The sequence below is a fragment of the Punica granatum genome, chromosome 4, assembly GCF_007655135.1.
Source record: "Punica granatum isolate Tunisia-2019 chromosome 4, ASM765513v2, whole genome shotgun sequence".
NCBI lineage: Eukaryota > Viridiplantae > Streptophyta > Magnoliopsida > Myrtales > Lythraceae > Punica > Punica granatum.
The window spans coordinates 37,921,604-37,941,928 of record NC_045130.1 but is presented as its reverse complement, the minus strand read 5'-3'; the positions used below and the strand labels follow the sequence as shown (position 1 = coordinate 37,941,928).

The window sequence follows — 20,325 nt, the reverse complement described above, 5'->3', positions numbered from 1 at the left end:
GAAACTGCTCCAGAGTATCATGCATACAATGGAATCATATTTTCTTCTCCCCCCCAAAAAAAAAACCGATAAATCATACAATTTTTTTGATGAGATCATGACCAACGTCTGTTCAATATGGGCTTTCGTAGTGGCTGTGGCCCAATTTTACATCACACGTACGGCCCAAATTGTCCAGGGCCTCCAGGCTCACCTATTTTTGAGTTGGATATTATTTTATTTATTTTGAATTTTTGGAAATGATTATTAATATAGTAATTTCTTCTGAGAAACGACACGAGCATGCCCGCTAATGTACGGACAGCTGGAGGTGTGGTCCCCACGACAGTCCCCGAGACAACAGGATTGGATCCCTCGGCTGCTGTACGCGGGTGCTCAAGAGTCAACGTTTGACCAAGCGTGTATCATAACGGCCATAGATAGCCGTTGTGCTTTATCGCTTTCCGACATTATGATGCAGCCTTTTCCAGTTTTTCTAATTAATTTAATTTAATCTAATTATTATCAAGCCTAGGGACAATTCACTTATACTGTTTTTACTAATTCGAAGCAAATTATTGATGGGGTGGTTGAAGAGAAATTATGCGGAATGAATTCCCATATAGTTTGATTTGAAAATAATAAGTTATCACGTTCTTTAGTATATAGATTGCAGTCGACAATCGACCACTAGTTTATCGTAGTGATGCTATTGGGATATCTATTATGAATCAGAGAAAGTGTTCCACTGAAAAGATTTGCTTATTGAAATGAATTTTTTTAGTTTGCAGTCGCAGAATAGAAGGACGTACACTGACATTTACGTCAATTAGTTTGTGTTTATTGAACTCATCGGCTATATATAGATTTTTCGAATCAGGAGAGTTGAATGAAAACCACGAAGATAAAATATTTATAACCATTTGTGAGAGCTCGGGAATTTTCCGAATGACATGGAAAGGAAAAGGCATGGGAAGATATGATTTTTTGACGGACGCACGTTGGGCACTCATGTGGATAGGTCTCTCCTTTAGTGAACACAAGGGAAAAGTTGGGATGGAATGATGTATGCGCAATTCAACATTGCTAAGTGGAACAATATAATTTATTGTATTATACACATCATAGAAAATATAGAAATAAATAATATAACATCATACGACATTAAAATAATCGAAATCATGCTCACAACATAGGCGACACCAATGGTAGTGAAAGAGAATATAGGCATAAACAAATGGAAGGGGGCAGTTGAATACAGCGGGGGCAAGTATTTCTTTTGGACCCGTTAAAAGTAGGAAGTTTCGACGTCAAGACACATTGAAGTCGGGGCTATTATATTTTCTCCGGTCGCCTTATACCCCGTACGAAGAGTGAGTCAATACCTTCTTAACGCGTATCACATTGTAGAGCTATACACGGATCATCGGCAACTGCATATACCGTCTCTTGTCGGGTCTAAGTCCAGCATTGATCGGTAGGGCTATAAAGCATGACAATGTTTGTGGGCAGGCATGTTGTATTGCATATTTATCACGGGATAAAAAGGGTATGTATTACTATATCAAAATCAGCAGCGATTAGTTGCCAGCCTTCATCGATATACAGTCCTTTATGATTTTTGAATTTAGTACCGAACTGCAGTATCACAGAACATAACAATGTACGTAGTCGCATGCTGTATCACATAATCACTGTGTGGAGAGATTTATGAATAGTAATATCGGCAAAATTTTAAATATCAAAACCAATAACGACCGTCGTTGATTGCTCTGCCAAATACGTGTAGATAGTTTAATACCATCGACAGATGTCCAATCTTGCCGGTTCACGGTGAGACGAAGGCGAGGTGCATCGAATACTTTCTTGGTGCAAACCCTTGAGGATTATTTCTTTCTTTTATATGTATTTATTATAATTATGGTCTCTTCTGATTTTTTTCCATATATATAAAATAATAATAATAATAAAGACTTACTTTCCATATAATCTTTCCTCCTCTTTTCTTTTGTGTGTGTTTCCTCCCTTTTCCATCTCCACCACTGAGTCCCCTCCCCATCTAATTTAACAGTTTCCATAAGCCTCACAGCCTTAATTCCCTCCCCATCTTTCTCGTTGAGGGTATCTTCGTTGGGGGAATCTGAGAAGACACGACTGTTGAGTTTCTGCTATAAAGGGAAGGCAAAGAAGAAAGAAAGAAAGAAAGAAAGAAAGAAAGAAAGAAGACGAAGAAGAACAAGCAGCTGCACACTCATTGACCATCATAGCAGTGCTCTGTTCTTCTCGGCTGCTGTTGATTTCTCAAACGGCTCTCTTCGATCTTCGGGTTCCTTGATTTCTTGGAGCTTTGCCAGAACCTCTGCGGTCACCCTCGGGACCAACATGGTGGATCGAAATGATGGGCTGGGGGACACGACTTTCACGAAGATCTTCGTTGGGGGATTGGCCTGGGAGACTCGGAGGGACACCATGAGGTGTTACTTCGAGCAGTTCGGGGAGATCCTCGAGGCCGTGGTGATCTCCGACAAGAACACCGGGAAATCCAAAGGATACGGATTCGTATGTTGAGTTCATACCGCTGATGACTGCTGGATTCGTTGCATCTGTTGTTCGAGCTCAATGCCTGAAGGTTCTTATGGACGTCTCCTGATTGTCTTCCAGGTGACTTTTCGAGACCCGGAATCTGCAAGGAGAGCCTGCGAGAATCCATGCCCGGTGATCGACGGAAGGAGAGCTAACTGCAACCTCGCATCCCTAGGTGCTCAGAAGAACAGACCAACCGCCACCTCTCTGGGTGGTATGAATTCTCTGCTTCTTCTTTTTTCCTTCCATAACTTCCGGTCCGTCTCTAAACCATTGCCAAGTCCAAATGGTCGGGTGCCGGATCTGGGAACTCCCCTTTCTGCTCACATTCTATTCCTAGATTTTGCTGCTTCGGACCACTTCATCTGAATCGAAAATGACGATCCAAGCCCTTCTTTCTCATGCTCGGCTTCAAAAAATGACGTAGGAGGAATGGAGAGGTTCCTGCAGAAACCGGCAACATCGTCATCAAGCTTTCATGGCCATTCAACATACTTCCACCAAACCATGCCCCACAGTTCATATCCCTACTCCTACGGGTAAAAAACCATAAGCTAAATCAATATTATTACATCACATATTATGTTAAGTGACTAACAAATATTAAGAGCTCTGTCCCACTTCAACCACCTTCAGGTACCCTGGCTACTCTCAGGACTTCTTCCCTATGGTCAGTCAGTCTATCCCTCTCTCCTTCATAAGTTTGTAAATTTCGATTAGTGAATTCGATTTCAAGAGCATTAGGCTATGGAAAAGTAGGGGAATTCTCATCCGATCACATATCATGGATAAGAAACGATAGAAAAATAGCAGCAAAACAATGTAGCGACATGCACCCTTCGCTAGGAACATCCGTTCAAAAGTTTCATTTTATCTACGACGAACTCCTCTCTTTGGCAGGGTTACTACAATGTCTATGGTGCGCATCATCAGCAGCTTCCATCATACTATGCTTCTGCAGGTTCGGGATCCGGATCAGGGTCCCACGGGTTCTACCTGATCTACTATCCATACTATGCCCACACGGGGCACACACAGTACCCGAAGTTGGCTCAGTACCCGGTCATCTCGCAGCAATTCCGGAATGCTGTGGGATTCTCATCAATCCCAAGCTCGACTTCACCATTGCCCGTTGCGACAGGTATAGTAGCCCCGCAATTGCTTCATTCCGTTTAATTTCTCTTGATTCCACTGTGGGATCTCAAGAACAATCTCGTGACGGTGCAACGCAGCCCGGCCAATGCCGGTGGCAAACATGACGGTGGTGGGGCCTGGAGCTACCGGTAACGTTACCGAGCAAAAATCATCCGCTTGAAGAAACAGAAGATGACAGTGTATGTGACAAGGAGAGGACAGAAGACGAGAGACAGATTTGTACAAGCATGAGTGACTTATTAAATTCTTTTGGCTTCGAACATCCTTAGGCCTAGGCCTTCTTTTTATTTTCTTTAATTTAATTAATTTTATTTTCCCAATTCTTTTCCACAAAAAAGAAAAGGTCAATTTTAGACTTTCTTACTCTTTAGCGTACAGATAAGATATAGCAAAAAAGAAAAAAAAAATTCGTTAGGTTCATTTCGTGCCTCCCGACTCCACACCTTTGGATTGGTCATGTTTCCGCGATATCCCGAATGGGCATATTCCATATTTCAGTTCGGTCTATTAGAAAACAAATGGTAAGATCATAGGGTTTGACAGAAGTGGTGCCGGGTATGTTCACATGGACCATGCTTCAACCTTAGGTCTGGGAACGGACATAATATCACCACAATCTTGTAAGGTTCTATAGGTTGTGATGAACCTGATCCAGTAAGGTCGAGTGCAAACCTACTCCACGATTATCTCAGAAAATAGAGCAGGTCAACCATGTCTTTCTGCAGATACCATCGCTTGCTTGTGCTGATATTGAAGCTAAAGAGGCTTTCAACATGATAAGTTAATCGAGCGCGAATGAGAATTATATGCATTGCAATAACAAGATCAAGGGATCCGAAAAGGTGTTCAAGAAAGAACTCCAACCATCATCAGAATCATGAGAACTGTACTATTAAGCCCTAGCATACTCACCATGTTCGACTCGAAACATAAATTAGAAATGTCATTCATACCCTCGAACGATCCTGTCCAACTCTCCCTATAAACTCAGCAAACAGAGATATATGACTCATCCGGCTGTTTGAAACATACTCTTTGTACGGACAAAATCAGATACGAACACACCATGCCACGAGCAGTTCAAGTCTATGAACTAATGCATGTCTGTGGTTTAAGATGCCTTTTGCTGGTGAGAATTGCATCCAAGTGCACGCAAGGGGGGATAGAGCGTGAAACATAATTTAGTTCCCAGGAGACCGGGGAAGGCGGGGCCTAACTGGAGTCTTCGAAGGGCTTACCCTGCAAATTTGGTTCAAATTAGAGAAAAGAACCACATATATGAGCACGATAGAAGAGAAAGATGATGGGGTTTAAGGTATAAAATTTCAAGAGAACCAACCTTATGGGCAGAGATCCCAGAACAACACCACTGCAGTTAAGAGCAGCAATTGCACTATCAGCCTGGGAGGAAGACGAGTCCGTCAGTTAAGGTCCATCAAAAAACACACAACAACAAAAGATCAAGCCAGTAAAGGCATAAGCAAAGTCCAGAGGGATCGATAACTTGTTCTACGAAAAGGACAAGAAGCAATTAACACCACATAGAGTATCAAAATGGTCTAGAACTTGCAAACATTTCCCATAGAGAACAGAAACAACATCTAAGATGGCTAAAGCTTTTCCCCTTTCGGAGAAAACAATAAAATGAACCACATCTTTGCTCCGTAAATTCAGATTATAGGACAGCATTTTTGATCTGGCAAATAAGAGAGACGCCTCAATGAAAGCATATACTTATTCCAGGTAATATATAGTATACGAGCACCAATCTGAGTATAAAACAAGAGAACTTGTATTCAGCTCAAGGCAAAAGAGGAAAATATAAGACAAGAAATTCCAAGAGCAAAGATCAAGCATTTATTACCATAATGAACTCAACAAAAGCAATCCGAGTTGAATGTTGATAGTCACCAAGAAGCCTCAAGCGATGGACCTGTTGTAGGCAATACGTTATTTATTATAGAAATGCAACCGAGAATTTATGAAGTTCAAACTTTTCAAGGATTACATACATACCTCACCACAAAGTGTTTCAAAGAACAGCTTTACCTCTGCTTGAGTAACCTGTTTTCACATCAACCATAGAAACAAAGTAAACAAGGAGTTCCACTGATCAAAATGCTTATGTATTATCATATGAAGAAATGCCATGAGAACCTTCTTGTCAATGTTGGTACAGTAAACTGTTCTTGAGCACATCTCCCGTTCATCATCTGACTGAAACCATAATCAAATTCAACATCTAGTCAGTTGTAGGACTTTAAACAAAGTAACCATACATGGCAGTTCTACAAAATGTGCTACCAAGTGGGAGGGAGTAGCACAGGGAGTACAGTTTTCTCACCCTTGGCAAAAAGGTTGGGTTAACAGGGGCAATTGCAGTCTTGGAAGGTAGAACTCTAATCGGGTAGAATCCCAGCACAGTTCCTGAGAGATTCAGAGCGACCCTTGCACCCTCTGGAAGCAAATATTGTTATAACATCAACATCACCAAAAAATAGAACAGTACACCATTAACTGGCAAAAACATATTTGATTCAATGTATACCTTCATCAGTGAACTCAATGAAAGCAAAGCGGAGACAGGAGTTGGGATCACCACAAACACGACAATCAACAACCTTCACATAGAAAGCCAGAATCAATACTGTAAAATGTTCACAGCTCCGGCAGAATAATCAAGAGGTAATGGTACATTGTGAATGATGAAGCACAAATATTAGTACCTGTCCACAACTATTGAAGAGAGCTGCGAGTTGCTCCTCAGTAACCTAAATGAGAACACGAAACCCAATATTATAATCCAGAAGTGAGAATCTAATCGGCGACAATGAAAATACCCATAACAAGTGCAGTTAAAGACAGCCTAAAACAGCAGAAAACCACAAAGGGAGGTATGAAGTTTACCGGTTGATCAATATCAGATACATAGACAGTCCTCCTGATGACCTCTTCACGCTGAGCCATGCTAGTCCTACTATTCACCCTCCTCTTGCTCTGATTATACCCATTCTTCTTCTGAGAAAGACAGACGTTCAAAATTGTGCCCCATGATGACATACATAAACTATATGAACAGAAACTTTATACTAGAAAAAAATAAATTTCATTGATGTGCACCATCGATCAATTCTATCTATGTGCTGTGAATATCTATATACTTCGGCAAAGCGATCACTTAATTTGAAAAGTGTCCCCCCCCCCCCCCCCCCAACCCTAGCCCTTAAACCACACTATTCCTGAGACAAGCACAGGATAAATCTACAACCCCGAAATAAGTAACATGGATATCGTCAAATTGTCGGAAACATTAACAAACATCATGGGACAAGAAGCTCCACAAAACAAAACGACATTAGCAGAGGAATCAGTAGAAATGAGAAATGAGGAATGTTCTTGAGAGCGTGCTTTACCCTTCTGCCGTTGTATCCATTAGCAATGGGGGCATCAGGCTGCAGTACAAAATTGCTGGGATACCCAAATCCACCATTCACTAGATTAAACCCGACATGGTTATGAGCAACCGATGGCGGCACGAATTCCTCGGCCATGGGATTCAGTTTTGACAGAATATCCACCAGTTCCCTCATGTCACTCAGCCCCTTGGACCCGTTCCGGTACCCGACCAGAGTCCCCGCCACCGGGCGATCAGCCTTGACTGAGGGCTTGGGGCTGATGTCCCGCGGGCGATCGCCGGTCGGAGACTGGGAGCCGTTGGGGGAGTCACCGACGGGCCCGTTGAGGTCCTGGGACTGCACGGATGCGGCCGAGTTCTGGGGCTGGGGGCCGATCTTCACTCCAGCGCTCTCAGCAACCGCCATGGAGAGAGGGACTGAGCAAACCCTTCCCGAAATGGGCACAAGGAAATCGGATTCCTCCTCTGCAAGAGAGCAGTGTGAGAGACGATCTTTGCTCGGTGCGGATGTAAGAGTGATGAATCCGATTAGACCCAGAAACAAGGAACACGTATTATTGCATCAGCATGCGAAGCAGGGTTGTTGTTGTGAGTGATTATGCAGAGAAGGGAGGAGTGCCCCAAGTGGACGAGATGAACAGCGAGAGAAGGGTGAAAGAGACTCAACTGTTGAGCTTTTATAGGAGGTGCGCTCGAGCCTGTGTCAATGGCGATCGTTAGAGAGAGAAATGAGAGAGGGGAAGGGAAGGAAAGAGAAGAAGATGAGATAGGCGACCCTTCGGGCAGTCCGTTTCGGTGTTCTCCCTTTTGGACCCTTCTCTCTGCATCTGCTGATTTCTTTTGCGTACTACTCTTTCTCTTTTTCTTTTTTCTTTTTAATTAATTACTATTGACATTGATCAAATGTAGAATATTTTATCTATATTCATGTATTTATTATGCAAATAAAAATTTCTTTTCTTTTTCTTTTCTTAAATATATTATAGTATCTATATCTTGATATTCTTTGCTTTAAAATTTTTTATATTTTCATTTTTTTTTCAGTTAGGTCATATTATGAATTTCTCGACGTTTTCAATAGGAAAGATTTTGAGTGCTCGTGGCCGTTGGTATGGAAGTTAATCCGGTGATAACTAAATTTTCTTTTCGTATTATATCGCTCCTCAATGAGTAATTTGTTATAAATTCTTATCGGGAAATATTCTATTTTAAACGCATCGTTATCTAAAATACTTATCTCTTCCACTTGTCCGATTATATATGACTTTCTTCTATTCATAAAATTTTTAAAAAAACTATATGTGAATATCTCTAACTTTTCCTTTTTTAAAAAAATTCAATACCTTCTATTATCTTTCTCCCTCTCTCTAGCAATCACATTTTTATTATTGGCATCACATTAAATGCTTCAAGAGATAGTGTGCAATTAATTATTTACTATAAATGGGAGATTTCACATACTTCTTTTTTGCTTTATCGCTATTTTGCTCCCTTCTATGAGTATTATTAACACTCATTAATTTGATTAAAGCCTTTAATAGATATGCGCATGTATAGAAATATTAATCCACTCTATATATTGACACCAATTAAAATCCTCATGCTGCAGCGCAGATGATCACATATCCTAGTATGTGTGTGTGTGTATATATATATATATATATATGTAAGTTGGCGGTCAGTGTAATTTTTCTAAAATCCCAAAAATTTTATCCTTCAAATTACATTATTTTTATGGGGTTTTTACTCACATATCCCATAATTTTATTTTTTTTCAAATATATCTCATCATTTAAAAATTATCTAAAAATATCAATGAGTTACGTCTTATTCTAAATCTAACACGACGTTAATTTGTCTGTCAATGAAACGTAAGTGAACCTAAACTTATCTCATGGTTTTAATTTTTTCTCAAATTTATCTCATGGTTTTAATTTTTTCTCAAATATATTCCGAGCAAAAAACTACAGTGACAAGGATAAAAAATCCCCGTAATTACAACCAAACTAAACCATAATTCATGGGTAGAAATGCGGTGCCATTGACATTTTACAAGTTTCATCATGTCCATTAAGAACAGAAGAAAGTAAAACAAACAGTTCCTATGACTCATTGCCCTCTCATTTTTCCACCATATCTGCTTAACTCTCATGTCGGACTCCCATTACCAATACTATACATTGCCCGCACCATTCAGCTCTTGTAAATACTGCAGGATGCTGGTACTGACATTTAGGATAAGCAAAAGTCGAACTTATAAGAATCTAACTTCGACAATCATATATATTAAAATTCTTCATCGTTTTGTCACCTACATTTTAGCATTAACACTTCGTGAACACGAATTATATAAAAGAAAATTCAATAATAATAAAAATGAAATATGAAAGCTATCATTGTCCGGTTCCCTTCTAAAGAAAAATAAAAATAAATCACGATCGCAAATTGCAAGATAGCGAACTACAATTGTATCCGATCTCCCATGATATTTTTTTTATTATCCTCCATTGTTTGCCCGATGGATAAACCGTTTGTTTCGTTCTTGTAATTTCCAATTGGACATTTTTTCCGGTATCCATTTTTGGTATGGATTAATAAAGGGTCCACCTGAGTAGTTGAGAAGGAATAAAAAAAAAACATGGGAATCAGAAAAATCTTTAAAGGTCATCAATTGCTTTTTATTGAAATTTTATTCTATTTGTAAAATTATTTGATAGGGTCAAGCCCAGGATGCGGATTGGGGTTGTTAAAGTTATCCCTTTGGGCTCCTAAACGGTGTCGTGAGAAGGTTTGGCACTGTCACTTCGCAAACGTTATTCCCCTGTCGACATTTGTAATCGGTCCCAACACTTCGATATTGGAATAAGATTAGCACGGCTAATGGATATGGATTGACATGGAATTCCGATTCATCGGGCTGCGTTTTAAAGGGATATGCATGTTTTCAAAATTTGAAAATATCCCTCGGTTATGATTTCTCAACTTGAATTTACGGTAATGCGAAAGTCATACCAACTATATTCAATCCTCTATTGAGTAAGTACACATGGCTTACAAGTTACCACAACATCTGATATATGCCTTTGACTATCTAATGCCTTTTTTTCTTTTTAACTCGAATTATTGAAAAATATGAAATGACTTATCCAGCTAATTGATGCATATAATAGTTGTTTTTACTGTGAATCTCGTTATTATTATTTATTTTTTTTCTAGTGGAATTCATGCAAATAACTCCGATTTGAAAAGTAATATTAATAGGTATATTATCCTAAAAGAACATAAAACATGGGGAATATAACGTGACTTACCGAGTTTACTTCCCGATCTTTCAATTTGTCGGGATGCTATAGAGGATAGGTATTCTTCTTAATAGATTTTTATTTTATTTTATTTTGATTTTAGGGAAAAAAAAGGAATTTTAGAATAAATTTTTAATAATAATAATAATTACTTTTTGGATAATAATAGGATTTTATTTTTTAATAGCTTTTCCTGCCTTGAATTGCGGGGTCCGGAAAGTGCTTCGCGGACTATGTCCACGCATGGGCTCCACCCAAAATGCCGAAGGAGGAAAATGCTATCAGAATTTTATGATCGTCTCGAACGGAAATCGACGGCCTAGAATTAGCCACGTCACCCGCCTGTTGTTTCTCTCAATCATTGTCGTTCGGGGGAATTTGTGTGGGACCCTCGATGGAGGGTCCTTTTGTTTGTGGTTTTGTAGTTCGCGTCAGGGAAAAGCTTGCCCTTTCTCTTTTTTACTTTTTACTTTTTGTCTTTCAAGACAGATAAATCAATATTTCAAGTTTCCACAGTCTATAATCCTAACGCGGTAAATGGTCTAAATACCTGCTTAGTTAAAAAGTCAAATGTGCTGTTTCCTACTATATTATTGATACTTCCTAACATCACCTAATAACAAATAATGATAATCGCTATATGTGTTCGGGGTTCGCTCCGGTAAGTCCTCGAACGCCCTTGCAACACCCGTGACGGGTTAATTAGGTCAAATTAACACGACATGTGAACTCAAGGGATTTCAAACTTAGAATGAAATGGTTACTTATAGTTCTCTTTACCACAAAACCAAATGTATTCATGTTTTTTTTAGTTGTTCCTGCCATTCTTATTGTTCTAACAAGAGGAATAATTCAAGCTTTTGTTGTTAGTCCTTTCTACTGCTATCTGATGAACCTTAGTAGTTAGTATTCAATACTTAGTTTTACCTGTGAATACTTCCAATCCTCAAGAAATAATTTCGTATCACTTCAAAAATTTATATAGGAATATATATTTTATTGCATCACATGCATAGTCTATGTGGTGACTTACATGTTCTATGATCTCGCAAGGTGTTCATGGGATCTATGAGAATTATTCGAACAACCTCCAAACACCCATCTTTATCGAGAAAAGAGGACAAATATTAAAAATATATAAGCACGAGTTGCTGTCTAATTAAACGCAAAAATTAAACTTTTCATAATATATTTTTCTGGTAGAACACAAATTCAAACCTCAAAATGTACACTTGTTGAGAAATAAAATAATATTTAATGTTTGATCTCTCGGAATTGCATAGGTAATGCCTACCACAAATTTCCTAATATATTTTAATTGACTATATATATATATATATCTATGAAAAACATATAATTATTGAGAAACGATGATAAAGTTGTAGAAAACTTGCTTTGTTACTCTGAGTTTTTAATAATCAAATGATTCACATGGTATTCGAACTGAAGTGAAATATTTTCTTTTGAATAAGAAAAAAAAATTGTTTCTTAACGCAACATTTTTGTCACTTTAGTCCTTCTTTTTTTTTGTCATTCTTATCCTCAACTTTTCATATTTTTACCATTTCAGTCCTCTAGTTACTCTTTTTGTTGAAGGACGCTAATGCGAATTTTGAAACCAATAACAAAAAACCACACATAAATTGATTTAATGTTTTTAAAATAAAAACTATTTTTCAAAAAATAAAATACCAAGAAAGAAAAAAAGAAAAAGGAAATTGAAGGATGGGCGACTACCCTGACTCATCTTTGAGGTTATTAGCGCCCCCAAATGATGCTGGCAACCTTGGAGGTGGGGTCGAAGTCGCCATTCAACCCACTAGTCTTGATCGACTAGGATCTCGACTTCCCGCACCCCCTACCCCCACTCCGACAATTCCCTTCAGCAGAGCCTCTCCCTTTAAAAAAAATGAAATTATTTTAAAAATAATAATTATTAAAATACAATTTTATTTTATTTTATTTTATAAAAAGAGGGGATAGAATCATAAACGGGAAATGCGACGGTAGAACCGGAGAGGTAGAAAAAAGTGACATGTTGATATTAAGAATAACAAAAAGAAATTTAAGATTAAAGTGATAAAAACGTAAAAGATTAATGACTAAAAGTGTAAATTTTGCTCCATCGGATGTGCCAACCATCTGTGAATATGGATGTATAGCAGGATTTATCTGCTTACCAAATATCACGATGTTAGGTGCATTGACAGAAATCTAGGGAGTAAAGTTTTGGTCAACTAATCAATTTAACCTCAACAAAATAAAAAGTAAAAAAATTAAGTTGGGAATTTTATGCGAAGAAAGTGCAAATGGACAAACTGGAAGGTTGTTTATATTGCAGAATGGATCTCGAAATTACATTTTAGGTGGACCAATTAATAGCTCAACAAACCATAATTGCAAGGCTTGGTTTGTGAGTGGTATTGCTCAAATAAAAGTACATACAAAAGTATAATTTTTGAAAAATAAATGTTGATTTTAGAATATATAAAAGTATTTGGAAGGTAATAAATTTAAACTATTAAAATTTAAAATTAATGCTTAAAATAAAAAATAAGAAGAAACAGTTTTATAAGCACCCATCAATATATTGGAGAAAATCGCGATTTTAATAGCAAAAATTAGTCAAATCATGATTTTAAATGAACTCACCAAACACTACTTTTACTTAAAACTCATTATTCAATTGTTACCGTACTTCCAAACAATACCTCAGTGCTCAACCATGAAAGGGTGAAAAAGCAAAATTGGTCCAAAAATATCTTACCACCTATATATAGTAACTGAAAAAAAATATTATTAATAATAAAATAAGTTCCCGGGACCAAATATATTTCCCAATTACATTTGCGCAAAAGAAATGAAAAAAAAAAATCAATGTTTTGGATATCTATGCAATTATAGTTAGCTCACTTCAGGAGACCAAGAATTTTTAGTCATTTATAGTTGTAATTGTAATGTGTGGAATTGCCTAAATAGTGCATATTAACGCAAACCAAAAAAATGATACAGGATATTGACAAGGTCATTTAGATGAGTTGGACAAAATTCGATCAGTCCTTGTAATAAAAAAAATGCAAAAACTAATTCATTTTTAGTCAATTCACCATTTAATTGAAATAATTTTTCAATTATCACATCATATATGCACTTATGCTCGAATTAAAATGTGAAATTTAGCTCTAAATGTATCATACATTTCAGGATTTATAACTCAAACATAAGAACATGTGAAAGCATTATGTGAGGTTAGGGGCTCTAGTTGCGTGAACCGACCCGGTTGTCTCGGATTGTACTTTTTTTTTTTCCCTGAAAAGTCCCAGATTGCACTCCATTTTATCAGGATAAATATAAATATATAACTTCAAAGTTGTGGGATAGACCCCCGCATGATTAAGTCCAAAGGGTGCAATCACGTATTAATCACGGGGTATAACCAATCCTTAGAGGGGCTTTTCTGGAAATTCAGGAGAAGATGAAAGCTTTTATTTATTTTGACTTTTTTTTTGGCAAGCGTTAATAATATATTATTATCCGTGGCCCTTTGTACACAGACAGAGAAAATCTCATCCCCTCCGGCAGGAAACCCTAGCCTGCGCGCGCGCTCTCTCTCTCTCTCCCCTCCGTTTAGAAGCTCCAGTAGCTGCTCGGCTCGCCGGTTCCGTCCTCGTCGGTTTTTCGTTTTGAGCTCATACTTCTTTCGGTATGTCGTTTAATTTAAGCATCTGGATTCGTATCTAATCGGCGATGACTTCTGTAGGGGCTCTCGATTTCGGGGCGTAGCCTAAGATTTGCATTTTCAATGATTCCGTCATATTCTTTCACTGATTAGAGGTTAAGTGGTTTCTCCAAAGTGAGAGCTTGTTTCCTAGAATTGTCATATTGGGTCCGTCCAGAGAGCTGAGTTTACTGTCATATGCTTGGCTTTGCTTCGGCAGATTTGGTTTAAGCTTTAGCTTAGCTTCATCGTGGCGCTAAGTATATAATGTATATATATCTTTGGCTGTGTAAGTTGAGAAATCGTTAGACGTAGAAGGATGCTTTTTGATGGACTGGATATTTTTCTTGTTGTCGACCCCGCCATGTCGGTCAGTTAAGTTTCTCTATGTCGGGATGTCCAATGATTGATTTGGGTCCATTGTCCATTCTCTGCTCCAGTCACATTCTGCATTTGATGATGATATGCGACTGGGATCCTTTAATATATATAATTAAAGTGCCTGGCATTTTTCAAAATCAAACTTTGCACATTTGAAATAAATAAGAATCCTGCATCTCCACAGCTTCTCTGACAACTGTGGGTTATTGAGTTGGCTATCAGTGGTTTGTTAATCACACTTCTTTTTTTAGGATAAGTATTTGTTTGTTAATCACTTTGATTGGCTTAAATGGAAGTATTACAAGTGCATCGTTTGCTTCTCTCATTTACTTGTTCTGCAGGGGAAATATACAATGTTTGGTTTCATTGTAACTAGACGTATATTCATTTTAGTCTAAGTGGTTCTAATCTACCTATGTTGATCAAAAGTTGACTGGATAAGAAGGCTTTTTCCCACGATGATACTTTAGTAGCAGAAAGTGCATTTCATTCATATACATTATTACATGTGATGCTGTCAAAGTTGTCTGAGAAAGGAGATTCTAAAACTCATGCATGTCATGCCTTCATAAAAACCACTTCAGCAACATTCCCTGCCTTAGTTTTAGGTTTCGACTGAAAGTGGTAATATATGGGGATGTATATAGATCTTCGCATCCTCCATGATCTCTTTTTATGTTGAGGAGAGACGATCTAGGTGTTTATCAATATCAATCTTATCTGATCTCATGACACAGATGCTTTCTCTATGATAGATGACAAGTGCTTGGACAAATATGAGCTTTGCAATCATACGTAGGCATTTAGAGTGGGAGTGGGAGGATCATGGGTGAAGTAATGGTTATTGTTTTTAAAAATTGGAGATGTTGGTCACTCCGGAAGATCTATTCATCTGCAAAATTCAGGAGAGGAAAGGAGATCAAATTTTATTTCAAATTAATTATTGCTTTGGAGCATCTTGGAGCAAACGAGCAATGGAGCTTTTGGAGCATGGCTCACCTCAGGATTGCTCTCTTGGTTTGCTTCGTAGTTTTGTCTTTTCTTTACTTTTGTTATTGATGAGAGAGTTGTCGATGACATTTTAAGTGTTATTGATAATGAGAGATGGTCCATCGGATCTGTGTTTTGTTCTCTGCTCAGTAGTTTCTTCCTGATTGCAGCGAATCGCCTGCTGAACAGTTTCTGGTATCAAAATGAGTGGTCGTTTTTCTCGGACAATCTATGTTGGCAACCTGCCAGCTGATATCCGCGAAGTGGAAATTGAAGAACTATTCTACAAGGTCTGTACTTTAAGCTATTTCTTGTTTATTCTGTGAAGTGGAAAAGAAAAATGATTTTTTTTGTGCGATTATTCTCCTATATTTCCATCCATTTAGCAAATTTTTACCAATTGGGCCCTACCCTTTGCCAGCTGTTGTGTTATATGAGTAAAGCCAGTTAAAGTTGCAGAGCTTCCTGACATAAATACTCTGATCCCTTGCACTAAAGAGTTAAAGTTTTTTTAATTGCAGTATGGTCGTATATTGGATATTGAGTTGAAGATTCCACCTCGTCCTCCTTGTTATTGCTTTGTGGAGGTAATATTATTTGGCATACGTACCTTGTAACATGTGATTCATAATGCTTCTCTATACTAATCCTCATTGGTGTCATTCACAGTTTGAGAGTTCTCGGGATGCTGAGGATGCAATTAGGGGTCGTGATGGCTACAACTTTGATGGCTGTCGCTTAAGGGTATGACCTTGTGAAGGCTCTCCATAGTTTTGAAATTTTATCAAATTGTTCCTGTTTTTGTCTAATTGCGGACCCTGTAGGTTGAGCTTGCACATGGTGGAAGAGGACAGCCATCTTCAAGTGATCGTCGTGGCAGCTATGGCGGCGGCGGCGGCGGCGGCGGCAGTGGACGGTTTGGAATCTCTCGTCATTCGGAGTTTCGAGGTAATGCTTATTGTCATTGTGGTTGGGGATAGTCAATTGGTAATTAATGTCTTTAAAGTTCCTCTTTGTTATTGTGATTTATCTGTGCTTACAGTTCTTTTAAATTAATTTTAAATGCAGTCGTAGTTCGTGGTCTGCCATCCTCTGCTTCCTGGCAAGATTTGAAGGCAAATAGTTCTTTTATGCTTCTATTATTTTGGATGTTGCTTATTAATTTGTTCATGTCACATCATTTGTTAATTCATTTTATTTATTTTTTCAGGATCATATGCGAAAAGCGGGTGATGTCTGTTTCGCTGATGTTTCTCGTGATAGTGATGGTATGTCTATAGCTACTGAAGAGATTATTATTTATCCCCTTATACTGCCAGAGTGTAATTAACCTGACTGTTCCATGCATCAGGGACTTTTGGTATTGTTGACTATACAAACTATGAGGACATGAAGTATGCTGTAAGTTGATATATGAAGAATTTTCAGTTCTCTTAGCTTTACACCTTCTTTGTATTTTAGTACTCTCTTGTGGTTCTCTTCATTAAGATGTATCTTGTATTTTCCAGATTCGGAAGCTTGATGACACCGAATTCAGAAATCCTTGGGCAAGAGCTTATATCCGGGTAATTTATCTTACTGCTTAAACATGATAATATTGAGTTGCATCAATTACCTAATGTTGCCATGGGTTCATTTTTGTTTATCTTGGTAGAAAATGTTTTCCCCTTTCCAATGCATGAACAGCTTAGGTTTGGTATACTCATGTTTCTCTCTTATCTCCTGGTGCAGGTGAAAAGATATGAGGCAAGTCCATCTAGATCTCGCAGCAGAAGCCGCAGCAGAAGCAGAAGTGTCAGGAGGGAGCGGAGGTCACTCTCCCACTTCTTCTTAACATGGATTTTCTTATTATTTTCAAATTGCCTTGTTTATTTATTTGGCTCTTTTTGGCGTTGTGGCTGATTGTGAGACTACGCTTGGCTTCTGCAGTAGATCATTGGGGCGATCAACTTCCAAATCACCATCTCGATCTAGGTCTAGGTCCGCATCCCCAATAAAATCGCCAAGGTATGTATCTTTCCAAGCTGGGTATTTCTGTACCACAGTTATATTCCTTTTCGTGGTTAATGATTCCATAAACTAAAATGTGCAGACCAAAGTCCGTGTCGAGGTCACCATCTCCGCGTCTGGTGAGTTATCGTCACGAATGCGTCGACTCTCCTCCACATTGTGACACATTTTTAAGGATATTTACTGTGTTGGAGGACATTCTTGTTGTTTTCCTATGACAAAATTATAATTGTTTTAAGTTCTCTTTGGTCCATTCCTATTGACTTTATTATTCTATTTGTCTATACTACTTGACTGGTTTCGTCTCATGGGCATCCCATAATCCAATGGAACCATGCCATTCCGGGTGCCTTCATGAAGCCGATGTCTGTAAGGGAGTCGTTGGATATGTGTAGCTAGTGCTCAGTATGATTGTTGAACTTACTCAACCATTGAGTCTGAGACTCCTATATGTATACTTGCTCTAAAAATTGCTCTCCTTTTCTCAGGCAAGGTCAGGCAGTGCGTGACGGGGGAGCGTGGGAATCTCTTGGGGTCTCAATGGAAGAGCTTTCCTGGGGCAGGCTGTGTTACCAAACTTGTTAATGGTTTGCTGGTGGACCTTGTAAGAAGAATTGGATATCTGTGATGTGTTGCTCGCTATTGGATCTCCGGATTATGAGGATATTTAGACTCGTTTTGGTCACTTTGAAGGTGCTTGCGATTGCAAACTGTTTTAGATTGTAGTGGATGATGGAGATTTGCACCAGACATACTTTCTCACTGCTAGACTATTTTCTGCAACACAGAGCCGTCTTATTGTTCTTACGGTGCTGAATAGTCACTACACTCAACTGTGCTCCATAAAATTGCTTAATGGCAGAGGTAGTTTGGGCATCATAGAAGTGCCGAGCACTTACGCGCTCTAAGTTTCGATTGGTGGGTCAAACTTGGGCTTGCAATTGATGGTTCCCGAGTTACAGGTGGAAAGCCATAAATGAACTCACAGTTTGCTTCAGTGTTATTATGACAGCTACTAAGATGAGATTGAACCAGCTTCAAAGTTCAAGTGAAGCTCAATGAGTCTGGCCCGATCAGCTTGTGCTTCGCTAACTACAGTCTGTATATGACGGGTAACTGTAGATTTTGAAGCAAATTGAGAGCTGATAGACCAAGCGGACTAGGAATCGGTGAGAGCGAGTTCGGCTAGATTTACTGCAATGCTAATCTCGGGCAAGGAAGATCAGTCTCAATGACCCAAGTTTTAGCAACCGTGTAGCCTGACTGGCTTGCTTGTACGGTCAACAACTAATCAGAATATCATGGCGATGAAACCCTACAGCAGAGCTAGGCATGCTTAAACCATCTTCCGAAGGAGACATGGACCGTCGACTGATTTTACATCACGAGTTGGTGATTTTATAACCGGACCTGTCCTGTCAGGCCCAAGAAAGATTATATTTCGGCCCATCCAGACATTCTTCTTGGGCCAACATTGAGCCCATGAAACTGATCAGGTGCCGCTCGGCTATCCCAAACCCTAGCTTCCCATACATATATAAGGCTCACCAATGCCCTAGGGGTTCCTCCAGAGCTTCCAGTCGGCATCGGAGCAGTCTCCTCTGCAGGTCGGTCTCTCTCTATATTCCTCTTTTTCGTAGTCTCTCTCTGCAGTTTTCTCAATTGGAAATCTCTATTTCTGCAGCTTGAAAGTGAAGATAATCTTCTCTGAGCACTAAAATGTCTACCGGAGAGGTCGCCTGCACTTACGCTTCCTTGATCCTCCACGATGATGGGATCCCAATCACCGTAAGTCCACTCTTCTTCAACTCTCTCTCTCTCTCTCTCTGCTGTTCAGCTGCTTTCTTAACCTATTATGTGATTGTCGCGGTGACTTGCCAATAGGCGGAGAAGATCGCTTCATTGGTGAAAGCAGCTAACGTCAATGTCGAGTCTTACTGGCCGAGCCTCTTCGCCAAGCTTGCCGAGAAGAGGAACGTCGATGATCTAGTCATGAACGTCGGCTCCGGTGGTGGTGCTGCCCCCGTCGCCGCCGCCGCCCCCGCTGCTGGTGGCGCTGCTGCAGCCGCCACTCCAGCTGCCGAGGAGAAGAAGGTATGCTTCTTCTATCTCTCCTTACGAATAGATAGATTGCACAATAAAAAAAAAATTACACTTTGCAATTGATTGTAAAGATTATCAGCTTCCATCCATTATCTTCCCTTTGCGGCAATGTTGCATCTGGTGAAGATTTGAACAACGATTATTTTATCACACTAGTCTAATCTGAGCAAATTGATGGTCTTTGAGTATTCCTCTGGACTGTTAGCATCAACCATTGATGAGAGTAGTAGATAGTGAAAGCATAAATTGTTGATGCTGTTTCGGTCCTGCCTTGGTTGTTAATGTTGATGTGCCTTTGTTATGTTTGAAATGCTTACAGGAGGAGCCCAAGGAAGAGAGCGATGACGACATGGGCTTCAGCTTATTCGATTAGAGGAGCTTTTCAGTTGAATTTTTCTGTTCAAGTTAGGATTTCTCGAAATTTTGTTATCTCTACTGGGATTGAGCTTTTATCAGAGCAGTGGTTGGATCTTGTTCCTGACATTAGTTCAAAGCACGATGATTGAGTTCTCTTTTTCGATCTATTGGCTCCTCTCTTCATTTTTCCGTCTGTTAGAGTAAGTTAGCAGCTCTGTGAGGCTACATCTTATCACAGCAGTAAGGGGCAGCACCCGAAAAGGTTAATATCACAAATGTCGGATAACCATTATGTGATACCGATTTTCTTTTGCTATCTGTTTTCCATACTT

General features: G+C 39.0%; 4 protein-coding genes across 7 annotated transcripts; 3 read left to right on the top strand and 1 right to left on the bottom strand.

Annotated features, from left to right (window-relative positions):
- Positions 1-1,992: 1,992 nt before the first annotated feature.
- Positions 1,993-4,137, top strand: LOC116204691 (RNA-binding protein 38-like). Its single transcript, XM_031536897.1, has 6 exons — positions 1,993-2,538; positions 2,641-2,776; positions 2,990-3,101; positions 3,199-3,232; positions 3,463-3,703; positions 3,795-4,137. The coding sequence occupies exons 1-6, from the start codon at positions 2,362-2,364 to the stop codon at positions 3,875-3,877; spliced, it is 783 nt and encodes a 260-aa protein (XP_031392757.1). The 5' UTR covers positions 1,993-2,361; the 3' UTR covers positions 3,878-4,137.
- Positions 4,138-4,502: 365 nt separating this feature from the next.
- LOC116204690 (polyadenylate-binding protein-interacting protein 11-like) lies at positions 4,503-7,958 on the bottom strand. 2 transcript variants are annotated; one of them, XM_031536896.1, is made up of 11 exons: positions 7,800-7,958; positions 7,131-7,597; positions 6,625-6,735; positions 6,444-6,488; positions 6,266-6,338; positions 6,062-6,174; positions 5,875-5,934; positions 5,734-5,781; positions 5,582-5,650; positions 5,057-5,118; positions 4,503-4,956 (listed from the first exon to the last, which is right to left on the bottom strand). In XM_031536896.1, the coding sequence occupies exons 2-11, from the start codon at positions 7,536-7,538 to the stop codon at positions 4,899-4,901; spliced, it is 1,047 nt and encodes a 348-aa protein (XP_031392756.1). In that variant the 5' UTR covers positions 7,539-7,597; positions 7,800-7,958; the 3' UTR covers positions 4,503-4,898. The 2 variants fall into 2 exon arrangements, with proteins under 2 accessions (XP_031392756.1, XP_031392755.1); XM_031536895.1 differs by having other exon boundaries at positions 7,131-7,943.
- A 6,011-nt stretch (positions 7,959-13,969) lies between these two features.
- LOC116203714 (serine/arginine-rich splicing factor SR34A-like) lies at positions 13,970-18,340 on the top strand. 3 transcript variants are annotated; one of them, XM_031535596.1, is made up of 15 exons: positions 13,970-14,137; positions 15,289-15,550; positions 15,694-15,813; positions 16,045-16,110; positions 16,193-16,267; positions 16,348-16,471; positions 16,592-16,638; positions 16,734-16,791; positions 16,875-16,924; positions 17,032-17,088; positions 17,255-17,334; positions 17,453-17,530; positions 17,616-17,652; positions 17,894-17,938; positions 18,022-18,340. In XM_031535596.1, exons 3-14 carry the CDS (start codon positions 15,727-15,729, stop codon positions 17,930-17,932), a joined length of 798 nt encoding a protein of 265 aa, XP_031391456.1. In that variant the 5' UTR covers positions 13,970-14,137; positions 15,289-15,550; positions 15,694-15,726; the 3' UTR covers positions 17,933-17,938; positions 18,022-18,340. The 3 variants fall into 3 exon arrangements, with proteins under 3 accessions (XP_031391456.1, XP_031391455.1, XP_031391457.1); XM_031535595.1 differs by lacking the exon at positions 15,289-15,550 and having other exon boundaries at positions 13,971-14,137; XM_031535597.1 differs by lacking the exons at positions 15,289-15,550; positions 17,894-17,938 and having other exon boundaries at positions 13,972-14,137.
- Positions 18,341-18,985: 645 nt separating this feature from the next.
- Positions 18,986-20,160, top strand: LOC116203715 (60S acidic ribosomal protein P1-like). Its single transcript, XM_031535598.1, has 4 exons — positions 18,986-19,140; positions 19,218-19,321; positions 19,418-19,627; positions 19,956-20,160. Exons 2-4 carry the CDS (start codon positions 19,253-19,255, stop codon positions 20,007-20,009), a joined length of 333 nt encoding a protein of 110 aa, XP_031391458.1. The 5' UTR covers positions 18,986-19,140; positions 19,218-19,252; the 3' UTR covers positions 20,010-20,160.
- Positions 20,161-20,325: the final 165 nt, after the last annotated feature.